Source organism: Delphinapterus leucas, chromosome 20 (genome assembly GCF_059928025.1).
Source record: "Delphinapterus leucas isolate spDelLeu-1000000601 "Yukka" chromosome 20, BTC_Dleu_Yukka2, whole genome shotgun sequence".
Lineage (NCBI taxonomy): Eukaryota > Metazoa > Chordata > Mammalia > Artiodactyla > Monodontidae > Delphinapterus > Delphinapterus leucas.
Genome location: NC_143148.1, coordinates 6,012,703 through 6,033,897, shown reverse-complemented (window position 1 = coordinate 6,033,897; position 21,195 = coordinate 6,012,703). Strand labels below are relative to the sequence as shown.

The following is a 21,195-nucleotide window of genomic DNA, read 5'->3' as shown; positions in this document are numbered from 1 at the left end:
GGGGAGAGCCCAGGACAAGGGCATTCCTAGTTTTAGAGTTTGGGGAGAGGAATACGCAGAGAACATGAAAAGTCCATCCAGAGACATCAAACCGTATCTATGCTGATCAAACAAATAAGCAACATGGGTTTTAGTAACAAAGGGTTACAACTGGAAAATCAGAATGTAGGATCTACAGAGTGCGATCCAAGAGTACTGAGGTAAAATATTCAATAATCGCCTTGTTACTAAATCGTTCCCCTCTCATTCTGACTGCACACCAAAATGAAACTTTTCTAAGACACCAATCACTTATTTAATAGTAATATTGTAGATAATACTCCAATTTTCTATTAGGTATGATACAACCTCACATGATCTAATATATCCAGACACACATATAACCATCTGAAATTTAAAAATAAGTCCTTGGGCCATCTACCCACATCCCATGTACTGACTGGTGGAAATACCACCTTCTTCAATCATAATGTAACTGTATATAGAGCTGCCCCATAAAAATTTCTGCAGTGATGGAAATATTCTATATCTGTGTTTTCCAATATGGTAGCCACTAGCCATGTATGGCTGTTGAGCACTTGAATGTGGCTAGAGTTGACTACAGAAATAAATTTGTAATTTTACTGAATGTTAATGAAATTTAATTAAATGTTAAATTTAAGTAGCCCACATGTGGCCAGTGCCCAACACACTGGACAGCACAGGTATAGACCATCATATCCTATATTTGCCATTATAATATGTTTAATATACTCATCTCCAAATTTTCTACTTTCCACTAATGCCAGATTCTTCCTTGATCTCTGTTCCTACATCATTTCTGTCACCCGTCAATGAAGAGATTCTGAAGAATCATTCCCATCCAGGATGAAGAAAATATTCATTGTCCTTACCTTCCACTCATCCTAGAACTCCAAGCTATATTTTCCCATTGTTACAATTTTACCACCCAGCTATCAAGAAAGACTACATAGAACTAGCCAAAAAAGACAAGACAAAACCAAAATCACACTTTCTAAGCCAATTATTAACATAAAACCCAGAGTAATCAGCCATTTCTTTGCAGACAGTCTCCTATAGGCCAATCTATTAAGAATCTCCCACACTGCTTTCCTCATTTCCATCTCCAAAGTCTTCTTTTTACATTATTACTGACCTTCTGTCAGTATTATTACTGGCCTTCTGTCAACATTTTTACTTAAAACCCAGCTCTCTTTCTTGCAGAAATTATTTTATAATGCTTTCAAAAAGAAGCACACGTTATCTTCTCAGCAACACTTTATCAAATCTGTTTTCTCTGATTTTGTAAATCAATCCTTGTCTATACCTCATAATAAAATGCTAAAAATTTTAGAATTTTATGCACCTACATCAACCCTTTCCAACAGATTTTTACACTTGTCTTTTATTTCATCTGCATCTCCCTCAGAGCACATTAGAGTTGTGGTTCTTCAATGACAGGGATCAAAGCAGAATTGCCTGGCAAGCCTTTCAAATACCTCATAGGCTCTGGTCACTCCCCACACCTAGCAAACCAGAAGCCGAATCTCAAGAGACAGAGCCTGTAGTTGGAAAAGGCTCCCACATAGTTCACACATATCCCTGATGAAAAGCAAAATTAAAACCAAAATGCAACCAAACCAAACCTGTTTTGGGGATTCCCTGGTGGTCCAGTGGTTAGGACTCCACGCTTTCACTGCCCAGGGTGCAGGTTCAACCCTTGGTTTGGTACCTAAGATCCGGCAAGCCATGCACCCAGGGGCAGGGTGGGGGACCACCAAACCTGCTTTCATGAAAGATGTGATAAATGGATGCAAGTGATACTGTCAGTGAATTATTCTGTGGTTACGCTAAGTAAGGAAGAATAAGATACAGACCCTTTCCTCTATATGGAAAAAGCCTCATATCAACCAGTAAAACAATACAATAAAATATACGATCAGGACCGAGTTAGTGCGGTGTAGATATGAAAACAGATAGGAAGTCAGGAAAGAGGGAGTTTTGAGTGTGCACTTGAACTTCACAGACAGAAAAAGAGAACTCAGAGTGAAAGAAGGCGGCATCTGGATGTAAAAATGCAATATAATCAAATGCGTAGATGCCAGTCTTTGGGTTATTTGACATAATCTGTGGCATTCAGCAAAATAGATCACTTCCTCCTCTTTGGAGTAATTTTGTCACTTGTTTCCAGGACATCTTCTGACCCTGTTTCTACCAGAGCCCAATGCTTTTCTTTTTATTTGGCTGGGTTCTTATCTTCTCAACTTCAAAAAATAAATGTGGACCTCTTGTTTTCTCAACCAACTCTCACTCCTCATGTTTTCTCATCAAGTCCCACTGCTTCCATGCCCCCTATCCACAGAGGAATACAACCAGAACCTCAAAGGGAGCTAAAAGAAAAACTGAAATCAACCTATATATGTAGGAATTGGAACAAAGCAAGTCTATATCATCATGGCCATCAGGGGACCTGAGAGGGTGGAATTTCCAAAATGCATTTTGAAAACAAAATTCAATAGGAACAGCAGAGACCTTCAGAAATATAGAGCAGAGTAAATAGGAAAGACTCAAGGTAACTCAAAGGTGACCGGGCACCAGGGTGTAGAGCAGTACGGGAGAACCTAAATAAAATGCACAGGGAGGAAAAGGATTCACCAGGAGGAAAAGTGATCTCATTCCTGAAGGTGAAGGAAAAAGGATTTCACAGGACGGATATCTTGGGTGCAGGCAAAATATAGAATGAGAGGGCAGATCAGACTATAGAAAGAGAGGTGGGAATACCTGTTAGAGTGCAGAGAGGTTAAATCTTCTGTATATACGAATACACACTCTGATGGTGAAGACATTATCTGGGAGAAAGGAGGGTTCTGGTTTCACATACAGGAAGTAGAATATCATAGGGCAGAGGCCCTGGTGCCTGGCAACACACAGATTATTAGAGCGCAGGTCATATATTAGCGGGAGTCAACGTGGGACTCTCCAGCAGAGAACAGAAATCTTAGGCCTTAAGAATGAATTAAACTTTTAACAGAAGATTAAAAAAAACGAAAAAAAAAAAAAACAGAATCTGAAAGCTTGGGAAGCAGAGGGTGAATTAGTAGACAGAGGTGCCCTGGGTTACGAGGGGTGTGTGGTTTTCAGATGAATGAAGCTGAGGTGGATTGTCAAGGAATGATATTAATCAGCCCTTTCAAAAGGGATGGGGATATTGCAGAGGTAGGGAGCAGCGCTAAGTGCAAAGCAATGTGAACAGGTAGTGAGATGTATCTCATAGCAGGTAAGGTGAAGAACAGGAAGTGAGGCCCCTGCAGACAAAGAAAAGGAGACGGCATGAGGGGGCATGCTGGGAGGAATGGAACCAGGTTAAGACCTCAGGGTCCTGGATGAGACAAACTGCAGTCAGATCCAGAAAGCTGAAAAAAAAGAAGACATCATCCTTTAGTGGCAGGCAAAGAAGAACAGCCCTGACAAAGAACATGCAGGACTTCCCTGGCGTTCCAGTGGTTGAGACTCCAAGCTTCCACTGCAGGGGGCATGGGCTAGAACGCTGGGAGGGGAACTAAGATCCCACATGCTGCACAGCATGGCCAAATAAAAAAAGAACATGCAGAAAGGTGTTAGGCTTATGGGCCACAAACTGGTGTAAGGAAAGTTCTCTAGACAGCATTTCAGAAGTATCAACCCTTCACTGACCAACTGGAATTTCCATGTCATTTCTCCCCATCTTGGTTGCCACTCACTCACCTGGACAGGTTTGACTCTGGCCTGCTCCCTCTACCCTCCATGGGGGTTCTCCTTGTTCCAACTGGAAGAGTGAATCTGGTTTGGGAGTCTGATATCCTGTAAATAGGAAATCACGGAACGCTTGGCACCGAGCATTTGAGCCTGGGGAAACTACGAAAACTGGAGACAGTTCTATTTCAAGGACCGCACCCTTCATACTTTGGTAAAGTAAAAACCTTTAACTCGGAAAGGGAAAGAATACACTCTAGAACATATGATGCTTTAGTCCAAACCATGAAATATTCCAGGAACCCTACAGATTTCACTAAATGGGAAAGAAAAGGCAACTGACTATGATGCTGCCTGTTGGGCTGCACCCTGCAGGCCTACAAGACCGTACTTGCCCAGCTTCAAAACTGAAGAAAGAGCCTGGAGTCAGCGACAGAGACATCAATGGTTTCATGGATGGGGGAGCTTATGTGTCTGAAGCAAGGTCCTGGAGTGGCACCCCACCGTGTGCGGTAGATGGCGGGCAGGACGTGGCGGCAGTCTTCGCTGGGGGTGGGGGTGGGGGTGTGTTACCAGTTATAGGGGAAACTGACGTCAGGTTGGCTCATTGGTTACCAGGGAAACCAGCAGAAGGGCAGGTTCCTCACCACCCTTATGATATCCTATCAGAGTAGAGATGTTCTGGTCTAAAGCTAGAGAGATCAGTAGCTGGGGCCTGGAGCAAGGATGCATGAAGGTCAGTCACGTGAGTTCAGGAGAAGCAGGCACTTGTCAAGCAGGGGATGGACAGAGAGCAAGAGAACAGCCATCTTGGGCGGTCTGACCATACACTGCCCTTACCTACTGACACTAGGTTGCAGTAGTTCTCCAACATGACATTTCTGTACAGGTCCTTCTGAGATGGGTCCAGTAACTGCCACTCTTCCCAGGTGAAACGTACAGCCACGTCCTCAAATGACAAAGATGCCTGTAATAACAAATTCCAGTGCAATCCGAGGTGGAATATGATGTGGAAAATAGGGACAGGAACACGTTCTGCTCATCTTCCCCATAATAAATTATGTGCACTGTGACTGTGACTATTTCACATACCATAGACCATGTGTCTTAGTCCGCCTGGGTTGCTATAACAAAATACCACAGACTGGGTAGCTTATAAAAACAAATTTATTGGGACTTCCCTGGTAGTCCAGTGGTTAAGACTCCATGCTCCCAATGCAGGGGGCCTGGGTTTGATTCATGGTCAGGGAACTAGATCCTGCATGCCTCAACTAAGAGCCCGCATGCCACACCTAAAGATCCTGCATGCTGCAACGACAGCTCCCGCAGGCCTCACTGAAGATCCTGCACATGGCAACGAGGATCCCACACGCCGCAGCTAAGACCCAGCTCAGCCAAATAAATAATAAATATTTAAAAATATATATTTCTCACAGTTATGGAGGCTGGGAAGTTCTAGATCAAGGTGAATGCATGGCTGCATTCTGGTGAGGGCCTGCTTCCTGGTTTGTAGTGGGCACCTTCTCACTGTGTTCTCACATGGAAGGGCGAGGGATCTCTGTGCATTCTCTCTTATAAGGACACTAATCCCATTCGTGAAGGCCTCACCCTCATAACCTACACACCTCCCAAAGGTGCCACCTCCTAATACCATCATCTTTGGGTGTTTAAGATTTCAACATATGATTTTGGGGGGAACACAAACATTCAAACCACTGCCCCATGGAATTCTACAAATTAGTCCTTTCCAGCCTAAAAAAGTACTAAAATAATATTTTCATAGAAATAAAAAACACTGTGCAGTAAGAATGTCTTTGTTTATAAGTATGAAAAATCTATCAATAATTTAGATATCCATCAGAGGCAGACAGGGTACCCTATACCTCCATGCTATGAAATACTATGCAAACATTAAAATCAATGAGGTAGACTTATTTTTCATTTTTATTTTTTAATTTACTTATTCAATTTATTCATTTTTGGCTTGTTGTGCCTTCGTTGCTGCACGTGGGCTTTCTCTAGTTGTGGTGAGTGGGGGCTACTCTTCGTTGTGGTGCACGTGCTTCACATTGCAGTTGCTTCTCTTGTTGTGAAGCATGGGCTGTAGGTGTGCAGGCTTCAGTAGTTGTGGCACGTGGGCTCAGTAGTTGTGGCACACGGGCTTAACTGCTCTGCAGCATGTGGGATCTTCCTGGACCAGGGATCGAACCCGTCTCCCCTGCACTGGCATGTGGATTCTCAACCACTGTGCCACCAGGTAAGCCCTCAATGAGGTAGTTTTAAATATACTGGTACCAATGACCTTCAATGAAAAAAATCAAGTCCCCAAATAGTATATACAGTATGATCCCAGACATGTGAAAAATCTTAATAATATATTCAGCTATATATGTACAAGGACACATTTCAGGCTGCTGCCAGAAATGATGATCTCCCAAGCCTGGAACCTTCATCTTCTATTATTGAAATGTTCCTTCTTCTTCTTCTATTAATGTAAATGTAGATATATTTTACCACACATCAATTATAGAAAGACACTGGGGGGAGACCCAAACTATTAATATTTGTTAAACTTTGGGTTGGGAGTTTGGCAAGAAAAGGTAAAACAGGATATTCTCTTTTGGTGCAGATACCTCTGTGTGCTTGAATCTCTTGCATGCAAATGTAGCCATGTATCATTTGAATAATTAAAATACAAAGACCAAACCAAGAATAATTGACTCTGACTTCATTTTTTGAACCTAGGGTTAAGAAGAAATAAAGGGAGAATTTTCATCAATATCTGTTACACCAAGCTGCTCGCGAAGAATGGAACTGTCAGCTGTTTCCTGCCAAATCAATAACAAAAATCTGGTTGAGAGAATTCTTCTTCATGGAGGACAACTCAAAGGTCAAGCAGCCCATTAATTCTATTGGATAATCCAGGCTTTATTCCTGGGTAAAGTCAGACTATTAGAAGGCTCTATTGTCAAGGCACATTGCTTTAGAAGAATTTTGTCCAATTCAATTCTGCTCTGGCATGCCTAGTCCGAGGAACACGATTAAGAAAAAGCCAGAGGAAACATCTTAGGCCTTTATTACAAAACTGATAATGAGAATTCTGTCTATCAAAAAACGTCTCTGAAGAGCTAGCAAAAGAAATTTCTTAAGATTGAAGAGCTGACTTCACTGGTGGTGCAGTGGTTAAGAACCCGTCTGCCAATGCAGGGGACACAGGTTTGATCCCTGGTCCGGGAAGATCCCACATGCCATGGAGCAAACAAGCCTGTGCATCACAACTACTGAGCCTGCGCTCTATAGCACGTGAGCCACAACTACTGAGCCCACATGCCACAACTACTGAAACCCACACACCTAGAGCCCGTGCTCTGCAACAAGAGAAGCCACCACAATGAGAAGCCCACGCACCACAATGAAGAGTAGACCCCGCTCGCTGCAACTAGAGAAAGCCTGTGCATAGCAACGAAGACCCAATGCAGCCAAAAGTAAATAAATAAATAAATTTATTTATTAAAAAAAAAAAGATTGAAGAGTGGTGAAATGTGTAGTTCCCCTAAAGAACTGGTGTGCCTTCTCCTCACAGACAATGCAAATCATGTAACGTTTCACATTTTTCCTGTTATAATGGCTGCCAAGAAAAGTAGACTCAAGTTCAAAACTAAGGCAACCTGAGGGTCTTACACAGTCACCTACCTATGCTCCAACATTAAGAACTTTGTACGAACCCTAGAGCCCTCATATCTTGCTTCTGAACTTGCCTTGATTTTAAGATTACAGGCTAAATTTATTTTCCAACAGATCCTGATTTTTATCAACATATACTGTTCTCATTTCACCAGACTTTTTTAGAAGCATCCACAAGTCCACCGGGAAACAAAGGATAAAATCAATAAAACAAACCTCACCTGGACCTTGATCATCTTCTCCAGTTCTTAAGAAAGGGCGTGTCGGGAATTCCCTGGCAGTCCAGTGGTTAGGACTCTTGCGCTTTCACTGCCAAGGGTGTGAGTTCAATCCTTTGTCGGGGAACTAAGATCCCACAAGCCGAGCGGCTCGGCCAAAAAAAAAAAAAAAAAAAGGCATGTAACTCTAGGGTGTGTTCTGGTGTTCTGTCTTCTGTCTCTGTGGGCCTGCCTGGAAGTTGTGATCAGAGATCTCAGGTCAGGCTGCTGCCAGAAATGATGACCTCCCAAGCCTGGAACCTTCTTCTTCTTCTATTACTGAAATGTTCCTTCTTCTTCTTCTATTACTAGAACCTGTGAATTCAAGAGCAAATTCAATGATTGAGCCTGGGACCACAGCGCTCTCTCCCTTGCTATGCGAACTCACACTAAGAGAAGGGGACCCAATATTTCATGTCTCTTTAACCCTCTGAAAGCTTTTACATCATGGGGCTGTGCCTCACAGGAAGATATGGAATGGGCGAGAGGGATGCCTTTTATTTTCGTAAAGTGGAAGAGAGTGAATGTGGAAGAGGAGATGGGAAACAAAAACCAGCTCATGGTCTTGTCACATAGATCCATTTCAGAAAAGATAAAGTACAAAAATGGTGGCTCTATAAACAACAAGGTCCTACCGTATAGCACAGGGAACTCTATTCAATATCCTACGATAAACCATACTGGAAAAGAATACAAAAAAAACGGAATGTATATATATGTATGGCTGGATCAATTTGCTGTACAGCCGAAATTAACACGATATTGTAAAACAACTATACTTCAAAAAAAAATTTTTTTAAAAAGGTGGCTCTGGAAACTGACTTAAAACCACCTGAGCCCACATACATCTAAATTTTCTGTTTACTGTACTGAGGCAATTATCCCAGTTTAAAGATCAGGGTACTTAACGGATCACAAGCCATATCTTATGTAATCCTCAACACTGTTCTGTAAGGTCTTCATTATTATCTCCAATTTTAAACACCAGTAAGTTGAAGCTTGGTCAGGTGAAGCGTGTTGCCCAAGTTAACACCCTTCCTCAGGAGCAATGTGGGAATCTGCATTCATATCTGCGCCTCTCCATTATGACACTTCCCTCTTCCAACAGCCTCACAATACAAACTTGTTCTCTTTCTCAGGCACTTTAAGAACTAAACTTCCCTGGTGTATCATACTGTGAGGGGGCCATACAGTCACAGTTGCAAAAACAGGGCCTTTGGAATCAGCTCTTGTCATATTCCCTGTGCACATCCAGACAGCTCCCTCCACACAAGGAATGCAAAGGAAGCCCCATCCGTGCCTCCGGTTCAATCCCTGGTTGGGGAACTAAGTCCCACATGCAGGAAAAAAAAAAAAAGAAAGAAAGAAAACAAAAGAAACTCACACTCTGAGGACACGAACACCATAAGGTCAACTTGAATTTTGTTTCCATCCCATGAGGCAGCAAATTATTCTTAAAGACTCTCTTGAGCTCTCCTGAATCCTCCACACCCAGAGAGCTTGTCTCTGCCCATTCTCTGACCAATTACTGGTAAACATACTGGTGAACATGCACACCACCCCCATCTCCAATCCTGAGACCACTCTGTCCCAGCCCCAGCCCCAGCCCTTCAGTCTAGCGTCCCTGCAGTGCAGCCCAAAAAGAGATGGTACACATCTCAAGTGCAGAATTCCTTATGGACAGGAGAGAGGTAGGAAGAGGTGGTTAGGCTGGAATGGGTTGGAACTGAGATCTCTACTGTGGGAGGATGAAGGACCCAACGATTCCCAGAAGCTCCTTGCCTGACTTTCCCTCACGCCCAGCAGATCAGGGCTGCACCAAATGCTCATGCCTGGAACACATCAGTGAAACTGAGAATAGCAATGGAACTACCCCCATTGGGAAGACTAATCTGCGTTTCCTACCAAACTGAGGCTAAGGTCAAGTTCCCAGGTGGATGGTTACTGAAATAAAATAGGCGTTTTCTTAACAAAGGGGGCAGGGATGTCAGGTTGGCAGCCAAAAGGAGCCAATAAATAATACGTTAGGGGAAAAAGTCTAAATGGTATTGAAAAAACAGTTCATTAAATTTGGTACTGCTTTTGCTACAAACCCATAATAGGCTTGGAATGGAGTGGCTACTTTCCTTAGACTCGCTGGGGTACAATGGGAAATAGATAGCCAGCCTTTGTCCTGGGTTCCTGGCACACAGCTCCTAAAACCCTTGGAATCTCTGCAGTGACAAGAGTATCTTTTGTATGCTAATGAGATTATAGTGGCTGGCGCCCAGAACACCAAGGCATGATTAAAGGATTGAAACATTGAGCCCCACCACTGGCCCTCTGGGGAAGGGGGAGGGACTGGAGATGGAGCCTAACCATCAATGGCCAATGATTTAATCAAGCACGCCTATGTAATGGAACCTCCATTAAAATTCTTAAACCACAGGGTTTGGAGAGCTTCTGAGTTGCTGAACATTCTGAGGTGCCTGGAGGGTGGTCAACCCAAGTCCATGGAGCCAGAAGCTCCTGTGATCAGGACTCATCTGGACCTTGCCCTGTGTACCTCTTCATCTGGCTGTTCTTCTGTATCCTTTATAATAAACTGGTAATAGTAAAGTGTCTTCCTGAGTTCTGTGAGCTGTTCTGGTAAATTACTGAACTGGAGCGGGAGGCATGGAAACCTCCAACTTATAGCCAGCTGGCCAGAATTACTGGTGACACCCTGGGACTTGCAACTGACATCTGAAGTGGGGGCGGTCATGTGGGACTGAGCCCTTAACCTGTGGCGGAGGAGGTCTCTGCTGAATCCTGGTAGTGCCAGAACTGAGGTGAACTGTAGGACACCCAGTAGGACATCCAGGGAGTTGGAGAACTGGCCGGTGTGGGGGAAAAGTCATGCACATTTGGTGTCAGTAACACTGTGAAAAAAAAAAAAAACCAACTCACTGATAAAAAAAAAATAATAAACAAAATCTCTGGTAAAAGGATATATAAAATTAACATAACTTATGTAAACTTGTAAAACACACAAAAATATTATATATTGTTTGTAGATACACACACACACTTAAAAGTCCAAAAATAATCATAATGTAAAATTCCAAGTTAGTGGTTACATCTAGGGAGGAAGAGGAAGGAATGGAGTTGGGACCTGTAGTTGACAATTTAATTGTACACGTAACGCTTTATTTCTTTCTAAACTTAAAAAAGAAAAAAGGAAAAAGATTTAAAGCAAAACAAAAACAAAGCGAACATTAAACACTTTATATGCCCAACTGAGAGCCAGTGACACTTTGTAAGCCTTCCTCAGAGGGGGTGCAAGAATCACTGTTTTCATTCATCACTGGTCCGACCATGCTTCCAAATGCAATTAGAAAAAAGAATCAAATAGCAATTGTTAATAGTAGAAAAAAAGAGTTAAATAACCTTCTGCACAATATTACTATAGACCCAGAAAACCCAAGTAATTGAAATGGACAGTAATAAAAAATAAGAGTTTAGTTAGTGCTTGAAACTGACATGAAAATGACATGAAAAATGATAACACTCCTTTAGATAAATACTGTAAGTATTATATGATAGAATATTACTGGGGGATATTCTCACATTATGTACTGAACATTTTCAAAATAAAATCGCTTCTGATCCAACATTCTGTTTTGGGGAATTTATGCAAAGAAAACAGTGGCAAAGTGAGCAAACATATATGTAAGGTTCACAAAACATATGTAAGGTCCACTGAGAGATGATTAATTGAATGAATAGTTACAATCCATCTAATGGAAAATTCTGTAATAATTTAAAATTTTAACATACTTCCTGAAATTAAAAATGTCCATAATATACAGCTCAGTGAACAAAGCACATTTCTACCCATTATGTATCATATGATTCTGTATTTCACAAAAGGAAATATAACAATGTTAAAATTATTATGGTAGGGGCTGCCCTGGGGGCTCAGTGGTTAAGAATCCGCCTGCCAATGCAGGGAACATGGGTTTTATCCCTGGTCCGGGAAGATCCCACATGCCACGGAGCAACTAAGTCCGTGTGCCACAACTACTGAGCCTGTGCTCTAGAGCCCGCATGCTACGACTACTGAGCCCGTGCGCCACAACTTCTGAAGCCCACAAGCCTAGAGCCCATGTTCCACAACAAGAGAAGCCATCAAACGAGAAGCCTGCGCACCGCAATGAAGAGTAGCTCACGTTCGCCGCAACTAGAGAAAGCCCGCGCGCAGCAACAAAGACCCAACGCAGTCAAAAATAAATAAATAAATTTTTAAAAATTATATAAAAAATTATTATGGTTGGTTCAATAGATTAGGATGTGAATTTTACATCTTTTTCAATGAGCACAAAATATTTTAAATTAAAATTAAAAATTTAAATTTTAAAATTTTAAATTAAAAACATCCCCACTTGAAATAAAAGTAAAGATGTTGCCAAGTCATTATAAATCAATAACCATATATGCTTTGGAAGGAATGGAGGGAAGGCAGAAGGGAACAAGTCATTTGTCCCATAGGATATACTACCTTCTGGATTTGGCTGATTGCTTCCTTATCCTTCCTCACCTCCCCTACTCTCAGTTTTTCCTATAAACTGGGTAGTTAAATTAGAGGTTTGATTATTTCTATATTTAACTTTTTAGGCAAGAATCCTTCATTAATGATGCTGTATGCTTCTTAGCACAACATATTGAGACATGAGGACAAAATAAAAAATGGAAGAGGGACTGTTATAGAATAAAAGGGATCTAATGGATAAACAACAAGCTCCTACTGTATAGCACAGGGAACTGTATTCAATATCCTGTAATAAAACATAATGGAAAGGAACATGAAAAGGAATATATATACATATAACTGAATCACTTTGCTAGACAGCAGAAATTAACACAACTTTGTAAATCAACTATACTTCAATAAAGTTAGTTTAAAATAAAATAAGATAAAATAAAAGGGACCTAAGAGATATAAGAAGCAAATGTAACGCACGTACATTACTTGGATCATGATGCAAACAATCCAATGTTAAATGACAACTTTGAGATGATCATAAAAACACTGAATATGGACTGGATATTGGATGAAATAAAAGAATTGTTATTAACTTTGATACATTTGAAAACAACCTTCTGGTTATAAATTTTTTAAATGACCTTACAAGTTAGAGATGCATACTGGAAGATTTACAAGTTTAAGGACATGAAACCTTGGATTTGCTATGAAACGCTCCAAAGGAAAAACAAAAGTGGTGGCGGCACAGATGAGCATGATTGGCCACGCTGAAGCCGAGTGATGGGTACATATTACACTATTCTCTCTACTGTGAGTTTCCATGAAAAAAAGAAGAAAAAAGTCATTAGGGCTTTATGAGTTCTACCTAATCTGTACAGTACAGACGATGCCAATATTATGTAAACTCTCACACATCACAGAAAACGATGAAAAGTTTCTCAACTAATTGTATGAAGCAGGCATTTCAAAATACTAATTGATAGATTAGAAGAAAGAGACCTATAGAGATAGATGTTTATTCATTGATTTTCATCCTTCCTTCTTTTCTAACATATGTATTTGAGGCTATAAATTCCCTCCACTGACTCATTTAGTTGAATTCAACAAGAACTGACATGTAGGATAAAATGCAATTCACTCGACTATATCTCAATTTTAAAAATGCAATTCAGACATTTCCACTGTAATTATTTTTGATTCATGGATGATTTAGATGGGTTATGGCATACTTGCCAAACAAATGGGGAAATTCTAGGTGTTGTTTTGGTATTGCTTTAGAGCTTAATTCCACTGCAGTTAAAGAAAATATTCTGTATGATTTCAATCCTTTGAAATTTGTTTAGACTTGCTTTATGGCCCACCATACAGTAATTTTTTAGAAATGTTCTATGTGCGTTTGAGAAAAATTGTTGAATGGAGAGTTTTATATTGGTCAGTTTTTAAATCATGTTATTCTAATCTTTTAGGGGTCAGCACTGATGGGCTGGTGAACTGTTTTTGTAAATAATGTTTTCTTAGAACACAGGCACACCCATTTTTTTATGTATTCTCAAAAGCTCCTTTCATGTTACGGTGGCGGAGTTGCATAGGTACAGACAGAGATCACTGGGCTTGTAGAGCTTAAAATATTTACTATCTACCCCCTTACAGAAAAAGTTTGCTGGCCCATGAATCTATAGCCTTCTGGATTTTTGTCTCCTTGGTCTCTGTTACTGAGACAGGTATATTAACATGTACCTGTTACGACTGAGCATTTGTCATTTCTCCTTGTATCTAGCATACTTTATACTTCAGGAATTCTACTAAGTATATATCCAACAGCACCAAAATACATGTACAAAAATGTTCACATAAGCGTTATTCATAATAGCCACGAGCCAGTAAAAAGCCAAATGTCTATGAATAGCAGAATGGATAAATAAACTGGGGTATAGTCATAGAACGGAATACTATACAGCAATAGAAAGAAACAATCTACTGCTATATGCAATAACTTAGATGAATTTCACAACAAAATACTGAACAAAGGAAGCCAGAACCAAAAGAACATGTACTGTATGATTCTACTCATATAAAGTTAACAATCAGGCATATTTAATATGATGTTTTTAGGATAATAATTGCCTCTGGAGGGGAGGGAGGAGATAAGGATGAGGTGGGGGCTTCTAAGGTGCTGTAATATTCTATTCTTTAATTTTTAGTGTTATACTTGAAAAAAACTTTTAAAGGAAAGTACAGATCAGTTTCGCCTATAAATTTTCACAAATTTTTAAAAAAATTTCAAGCAAAAGATGGAACAGTATAATTAAACGTCATGTACAAAAAAAAAACCCAACAAAGAACAGTATAATCAAACTCCACACATCCATCATGTGACTTCAATAATTATCAACTCAAATATAATTCTTTTTATATACACCACCACTCACTTCCCCACCACCACTGGATTATTATTTCCCCCCACACACATTATTTTTGAAGCAAATCCAAAACATCTTTTTATTTCTAGATGCAAAAATATTAAATAAAATATTAACAAATAGAATCCAACCCCATGTTAAAAAAACAAATCATTATGAACAAGTATGGTTTCTTCTAGGAATATAAGATATTGGGAAATCTAGCAACATAAATCAAAGGAAATTTTAAAGAGAAAGAAATTATGAATGAAAATAAAATTAAAAAGCCTTTGAGGGGAATCTAATATACAGCATAGTGATTACAGTTAATAATACTGTATTATATACTTGAAAGTTGTTTTTAAAAAAAGTAGATCTTTTAAAAAAAAAAAAGTAGATCTTTAATGTTCTCACCACAAAAAAGAAATGCTAATTATGTGACATAATGCAGATGTTAGCTAACTTATGGTGGTTTGTTTTGCAATACATAAGTGTATCAAATCAACACGTTGTACACCTTTGAACTTATAGAATGTTTTATGTCAATTACATCTCAATAAAGCTGGGGGTGGGGAAGGCTTGGAGAAAGAATAATAACTTGATAAAGTGCAGGTACCATTTATCCAGACTATACCATGTGCCAGGCACTACACTTTGTACTTAAAGAACTTTTGCTCATTTAATCTTTCTAACAGCTATGAAGTGGGAACCATGACAGCTTTCTTCACAACTGATGAAGCTTAACTCAGTGATTAACCTACCCAGGTCAGAGGCAGAAGCAGGTTCTTCTTACTCCAGTCCCATCACTTGCTACCTGGCCAACATTATTTGCAGATGACAAAAATGCTCAACTAGAAAAGATGAAGTAATCAATTTGAAGCTATCAGTAATAACATGAGTGGAATGAGGTGACAAAATCAGCATATCTTTTTAATTTTTGCTCTTGTGCATTACATAAAAGAAACAAAAAAGAGGAAGCGGAGTCATATGGGGAAAAAATGACACCATTTACAGTTACAACAAAAGTGTAAACTACTTACAAATAAACATAATAAAACATGTCCAAGACACATACAAAAAAAAAATCACAGCTGGTCAAAGAAAAAACAAAAAAACTTGAGTTAGAGGAAATCCATCACGTGTTCTTGAAAGTGTAGTACCTAGATCTACATCAGTTCTACCTCAATCAAAACACCCACGTGATGGAACATAACTGGAACAGTTTTTGTTTTTGTTTTTGCGGTACGTGGGCCTCTCACTGTTGTGGCCTCTCCCCTTGCGGAGCACAAGCTCCGGACGCGCAGGCTTAGCGGCCATGGCTCACGGGCCCAGCCGCTCTGCGGCACGTGGGATCCTCCCGGACCGGGGCACGAACCCGTGTCCCCTGCATCGGCAGGCGGACTCTCAACCACTGCGCCACCAGGGAAGCCCTGGAACAGTTTTTTTCAAAAGAAAAGAAAGAAGAAAACTTCCAAAGAGTTTGTAATATGGAAATCGTTATGACAGGAAGTTAGATAAAAATATATAACATTATACCAATACCTACACACCTGATCCCAACGCCAAAAATGAGATATACTAAATTTAAACAAGAGTTGTTTTCTGGAGGCGTATTTAGGAGGATGAGAATGTCATTACTTGGGTCGGGATGAACCTGAAAACCTATTTTCAATAGGAATATACAGTAAACATGGACGCAAGAAGACCAGAAACCCCATTTCTAAATTAAATATGCGATAAGCTCCCCAAACGCTGTCCCCAACGCGGATACGACTCCCAATCCCCCCAACCTCAGCCACCCCAAACGCTACTCTCCAAAAAACCTCCTAAGTTCTCGTCCCAACACGGAACCCCGTGACCTCCCTTTCCATGGGAAACTCTCAACACGGATTCCCCGACTGATCCGCTAACACACAACACCCCAGCGAGGATCACCACTCGCTTCCCCCCAACACCGACCTCTACGTCGTTTGGAACAAAAACAGCAAAACACCCCAACGCGCTCTCCCTGGCCCCGAGACACGCCCAGAACCGGACACTGACCTGATGGATGAACTCCGTCTTCACCGTTGGAGGCAAATCACGATACCGCTGTTCTAAACACTTTGCCTCAATGTCTGCAGCCCGGCGACCAACCCACGCGGCGGACACGACCCTCAGAAGCTGAAAGGATGGTGGCCGACGAGGTCCAAAAACCGCAGTTCCAGAGACCCCGGAATCTGGCTCCTCCTGGTCCTTCTATGACGCAATATTTCCGCGCCGGTTTCGAGGGTCTTTACCGGGAGCCGCCATTTTCCCACGTACTGCCGAACGACGGGGGAGGTCTTCCTTTTCCTGCATTCCGCGGGAAGGTCAAAAACGGTGAGAAGCAGTTGAAAACGACCTATTTCACCCCCTTTCCAGGTCACTTGATCCGTTGGGCCCCGACTTTGCAGCATTCGCCAGGGGCGCTGCACAAAAGCTTAGCTTCTCGGAAAGTCAAGCCTGCCCGGATCACTGCAGGGAGCGCAGAGATGGTCGCGGACATGAAGGCACTTTGATTTAAAGGATAAAGAGAAGCTAACAAGCGCAACCATCTCAAAGAAATTTAGGGGCGAGGGGAGGGACCCAAGCCAAGCCTAGCAACAATTGAAGGAGAACCGGCTAGTGGAATGCTGGCTGGAGGGGGTGTTGGAGGAAGCTGCATTTAAGGCCATTGTAGGGTTTAGAGAACCGCTGAGGAGGGCATTGGTCTGAGAGTGGGCAAAATGCAGGATTATACAGCTCTTGTTCTGACTGGTGTGGAGGGAAATGGGGAACACGGTCCATCAGGGGCTGGCAAAAGGGGCTGAGGCTGCGAAGAAGCGTGGTTCCCCCAACCACGGTGGGAAGAGCCAGGGCTTCCACAAAGATGGGAAATACTTTAAAGCAAAAGCTCTGAGAAAGGGACTTCCCTGGTGGCGCAGTGGTTAAGAATCCACCTGCCTAATGCAGGGGACACCGGTTCGAGCCCTGGTCCAGGAAGAACCCACATGCCGCAGGGCAGCTAAGCCAGTGTGCCACAACTACTGAGTCTGCGCCTGGCAGCCACAACTGCTGAGCCCGTGTGGCACAACTACTGAAGCCTGGGCACCTAGAGCCCGTGATTTGCAGTAAGAGAAGCCCCCGCACCGCAACGAATAGTATCCCCCCCCCGCCGCAATTAGAAAAAACCTGCGCGCAGCAACGAAGATCCAATGCAGCCAAAAATAAAATAAATAAATTTATTTTTTTTAAGAAAAGCTCTGACAAAGGGAAGTGATTCTGTTAAGTATTGCAGCCCAACTGATTAAACCCCACTCCCTATAATTGTACAACCTGGCTCAGAGAACCTTCGAAGTAAAGAGGTTAATCATTCATTTATTGACCCAGCAGATGTTTATAAAATGCGTACTGCGTGGCAAACAGAGGTCTGGGTGCTGGAAATATGAAAGGTATAAAAGCAGACAAAAATAACACTTTTTTTTCGTGGAGCTGTACATTGTACTGTTACAGATTAGGGTTCTTGGACTCTTTAATCAATAGAAATTGGTAACAGGCCAGATAAGAAACTCAGGCAAGGCTTTATTGTGATTGGTGCTGCAGCAGGAGGGAGAGAAAACAAGTAACAGGTTCCCTTTCTTGCTGGGGGTAGGGGGGTGGGGAGTTGGTCCCTTACATGGGGTGAGGGTAGGGCGCAGGTCTAGGGGTGGGGCAGGAGGGTGGTTTAGGTAGTCTGCCCATCCCCTGTAGGGCTGTGTGCAGGGATTAAGCACAGGACCCTGGCTTTTGCTCTCAGTACCTCAGAAGTGGCAGTTGGGTTTTGGTCTTTTATCTTGTTCATAATTGGCCCCAACTGTGCATGCACAGCAGTTATTTTTAGTCCCTTCTATTGTAGTTTCATTGTATTCTGTTGCTGGAGGAGACTTTTGTCCAGGTGCAAGCACTGCAGCAAAGTGTCCCAGATTCCAGCCTGTCTCACTACTGGTGTGCAGAATGGAAAAGTAAAGTTACTTGGTTTTATTTCCTCGTTGTAGCGAGTGTTATGATTCCCACCTACAACAGTGACCTAAAATGCTTGGAGGGTAGAGCATTGAACAAAAGACTTTAGTCTGTAGCCTTAAGATCTAATGGAATTTTTTTCTCTAGCTTTTGGATTTGCGTGGGACATGTCACCCCTTTTTTCCTTACGATTTATCTCTCTTAGAATGGGAATATCTATCCCACCTCTGTCCCACTATTGTATTTTGGAAGCACATAACTTACCTGTTTTCAGGGGTCCAAAGCTGGAGAGGAGTTTTGCCTCAGGGTGAATTGTACCTCAAGTCTTACACATATCTGACTTAGATGAGACTTCGGATATAGACTTTTTTTTTTTTTAACATTGTATTTTATTTTATTTTATTTTGGCTGCATTGGGTTTTCGTTGCTGTGTGGGCTTTCTCTAGTTGCGGCGAGTGGGGGCTACTCTTTGTTGCAGTGCGTGGGTTTCTCATTGCTGTGGTTTCTCTTGTTGCAGAGCATGGGCTCTAGGCGCACGGCTTCAGTAGTTGCGCTGATGGGCTTAGTTGCTCCACGGCATGTGGGATCTTCCCATCCCAGGGATCGAACCCATGTCCCCTGCACTGGCAGGCGGATTTCGACCACTGCGCCACCAGAGAAGGCCTGGATATAGATTTTAGAGTTAACGTTGGAATGAGTTAAGACTTTTGGGGCTGTTGGGATGGAATGTATGTATTTTGCATGCAAGAGGGACATGAAATGGAGGGGACAGGACCAGTGGAGGAATATTATGGACTGAATGTTTGTGTCTCCTCAGATTCACATATTGAAGCCCTAAGACCCAGTGTGGCTCTAATCAGAGATGGGGCTCCTAAGGTAAGTAATTAAGGTTAAATGAGGTTGTAAGTGTGGGGCTCCAGGAAGTTTAGTGTCCTTATTTATAAGAAGAGAAACCAGAAAGCAGTGTCTCACCAGAAACTATATCTGCTGGAACCTAGATCTTGGACTTCTAGCCTCTGGAACTATGAGAAAACTAATTTCTGTTGTTTAAGCCACCTACTCTGGTATTTTGTTATGGCAACAAGAGCAGTCTAATACAGTGGTGAATTACATTGTTTATAAAATTAGACAACTTTTAACCGACTTTGCATTCTTTGGATAAACCCAATGTAGTCATGAAGTATTTATCTTTTTAAAATGTTGCTTAATGTGTTCAGTAGAAATCTGGGAAACATTTGTGGGGTCATGGTGGAAGGAATATGATTTTGGATCAAGCAAATTTAATATGGGCTTACTATGAATTGATTCTGGCTTTTATGTGTGAGCTCAGTGAGAATGGCTCTAACAGTTTGCTTGGTTGGTTGACTGAAACTTGACTCAAAGGTGAACTACATTAAAGTTTAAATGCCAGAAATTCCTTGTTCCATATTCTGTAAAGTATCCAAAAGTATATGGAATTAGGAATGCTAATGTAGATTTATCATGTAAAACCAGCTTATCCATCCCCTAAATACATATCCCAGGAGCATCCAGAAGACAGTCTCTTCAATGAAGCTAATCTGGCTACAGAAAATGGAAGTATACTATTATAAGATTCTGTCACTATACACGAAGAGGTATATATAATAATACTTATACTGACAAGTTATAAGTTTACATGCTGTAAACTAAAGGAACCACTTAAATAACGAAATTATGGGGAATTCCCTGGTGGTCTAGCAGTTAGACTCCGTGCTTCCACTGCTGGGGGCCCAGGGTTCAATCTCTGGTCAGGGAACTAAGATCCCACAAGCCGCACATGGTGCAGCCATAAATAAATAAACAAATAGATAAATAAATAAATAAATAAATAAGCCAACAAAGAAGATAAATAATCATAAGACATACTCAGTTACTCCAAAAGATGGTAGGAAAAGGGGAGCAAAGAATAGATGGGGGCTTCCCTGGTAGCACAGTGGTTAAGAATCTGCCTGCCAATGCAGGGTACACGGGTTCGAGCCCTGGCCCGGGAAGATCCCACATGCTGCGGAGCAACTAAGCCCATGCGCCACAGCTACTGAGCCTGCGTTTCACAACTACTGAGGCTTGTGTGCCGGGAGCCTGTGCTCTGCAACAGGAGAGGCCACGGTGATGAGAAGCCCATGCACCACAACAAAGAGTAGCCCCCGCTTGCTGCAACTAGAGGAAGCCCACGCACAGCAACGAAGACCCAGCACAAGCCAAAAATATAAATTAAAAAAAAAAATAGATGGGATGAATAGCAAATTGTACATTTTTAATCTCAACCTAACTACATTCTCACATTAAACATAAATGATTTAAACACCCCAATAAAAAGACATATTGTCAACTCGATAAAAAAGCAAGGCCTAACTATATGTTACCTTCTAGAAAACCACTTTAAATATTAAGTGACAAATAGGTTAAAAGTAAACCATGTTAAATAGAGATGTGAAAGATATAAAAAGAAAGTCCCAAGTCAAATTTCTAGAGATTAAAAACTACAGTTTGAAAGAAAACATACACTGATGGAATTAATGGCAATTAGACATGGCATAAGAAAAGATTAGTTAACTTGAAGACACAGCAATAGAAACTATCCAAAATGATACAAGGGGCT

The 21,195-nt window shown here is 41.4% G+C and overlaps 1 protein-coding gene and 1 long non-coding RNA gene across 19 annotated transcripts in view; one reads left to right on the top strand and one right to left on the bottom strand.

Moving 5' to 3' along the window:
• Window positions 1-17,737, bottom strand: part of ZNF577 (zinc finger protein 577) — a 38,581-nt gene extending 20,844 nt beyond the window's left edge. For 12 of the 18 annotated variants that reach the window (XM_089902156.1, XM_089902157.1, XM_089902161.1 and 9 more), the window contains exons 1-6: window positions 16,620-17,737; window positions 15,338-15,427; window positions 10,436-10,573; window positions 7,638-7,988; window positions 4,573-4,699; window positions 3,745-3,840 (exon numbers count right to left, since the gene is read on the bottom strand). In XM_089902156.1, the coding sequence (XP_089758282.1) occupies window positions 3,745-3,840; window positions 4,573-4,699; window positions 7,638-7,652 (238 nt within the window). In that variant the 5' untranslated portion in view covers window positions 7,653-7,988; window positions 10,436-10,573; window positions 15,338-15,427; window positions 16,620-17,737. The remainder of the gene's footprint in view (window positions 1-3,744; window positions 3,841-4,572; window positions 4,700-7,637; window positions 7,989-10,435; window positions 10,574-15,337; window positions 15,428-16,619) is intronic. The other 6 variants (XM_089902168.1, XM_089902167.1, XM_089902169.1 and 3 more) reach the window with 6 other exon arrangements.
• Window positions 15,430-20,937, top strand: LOC149744569 (uncharacterized). Its single transcript, XR_016390856.1, has 2 exons — window positions 15,430-16,937; window positions 19,393-20,937. It is a non-coding gene; the product is annotated as an uncharacterized LOC149744569 (long non-coding RNA).
• Window positions 20,938-21,195: the final 258 nt, after the last annotated feature.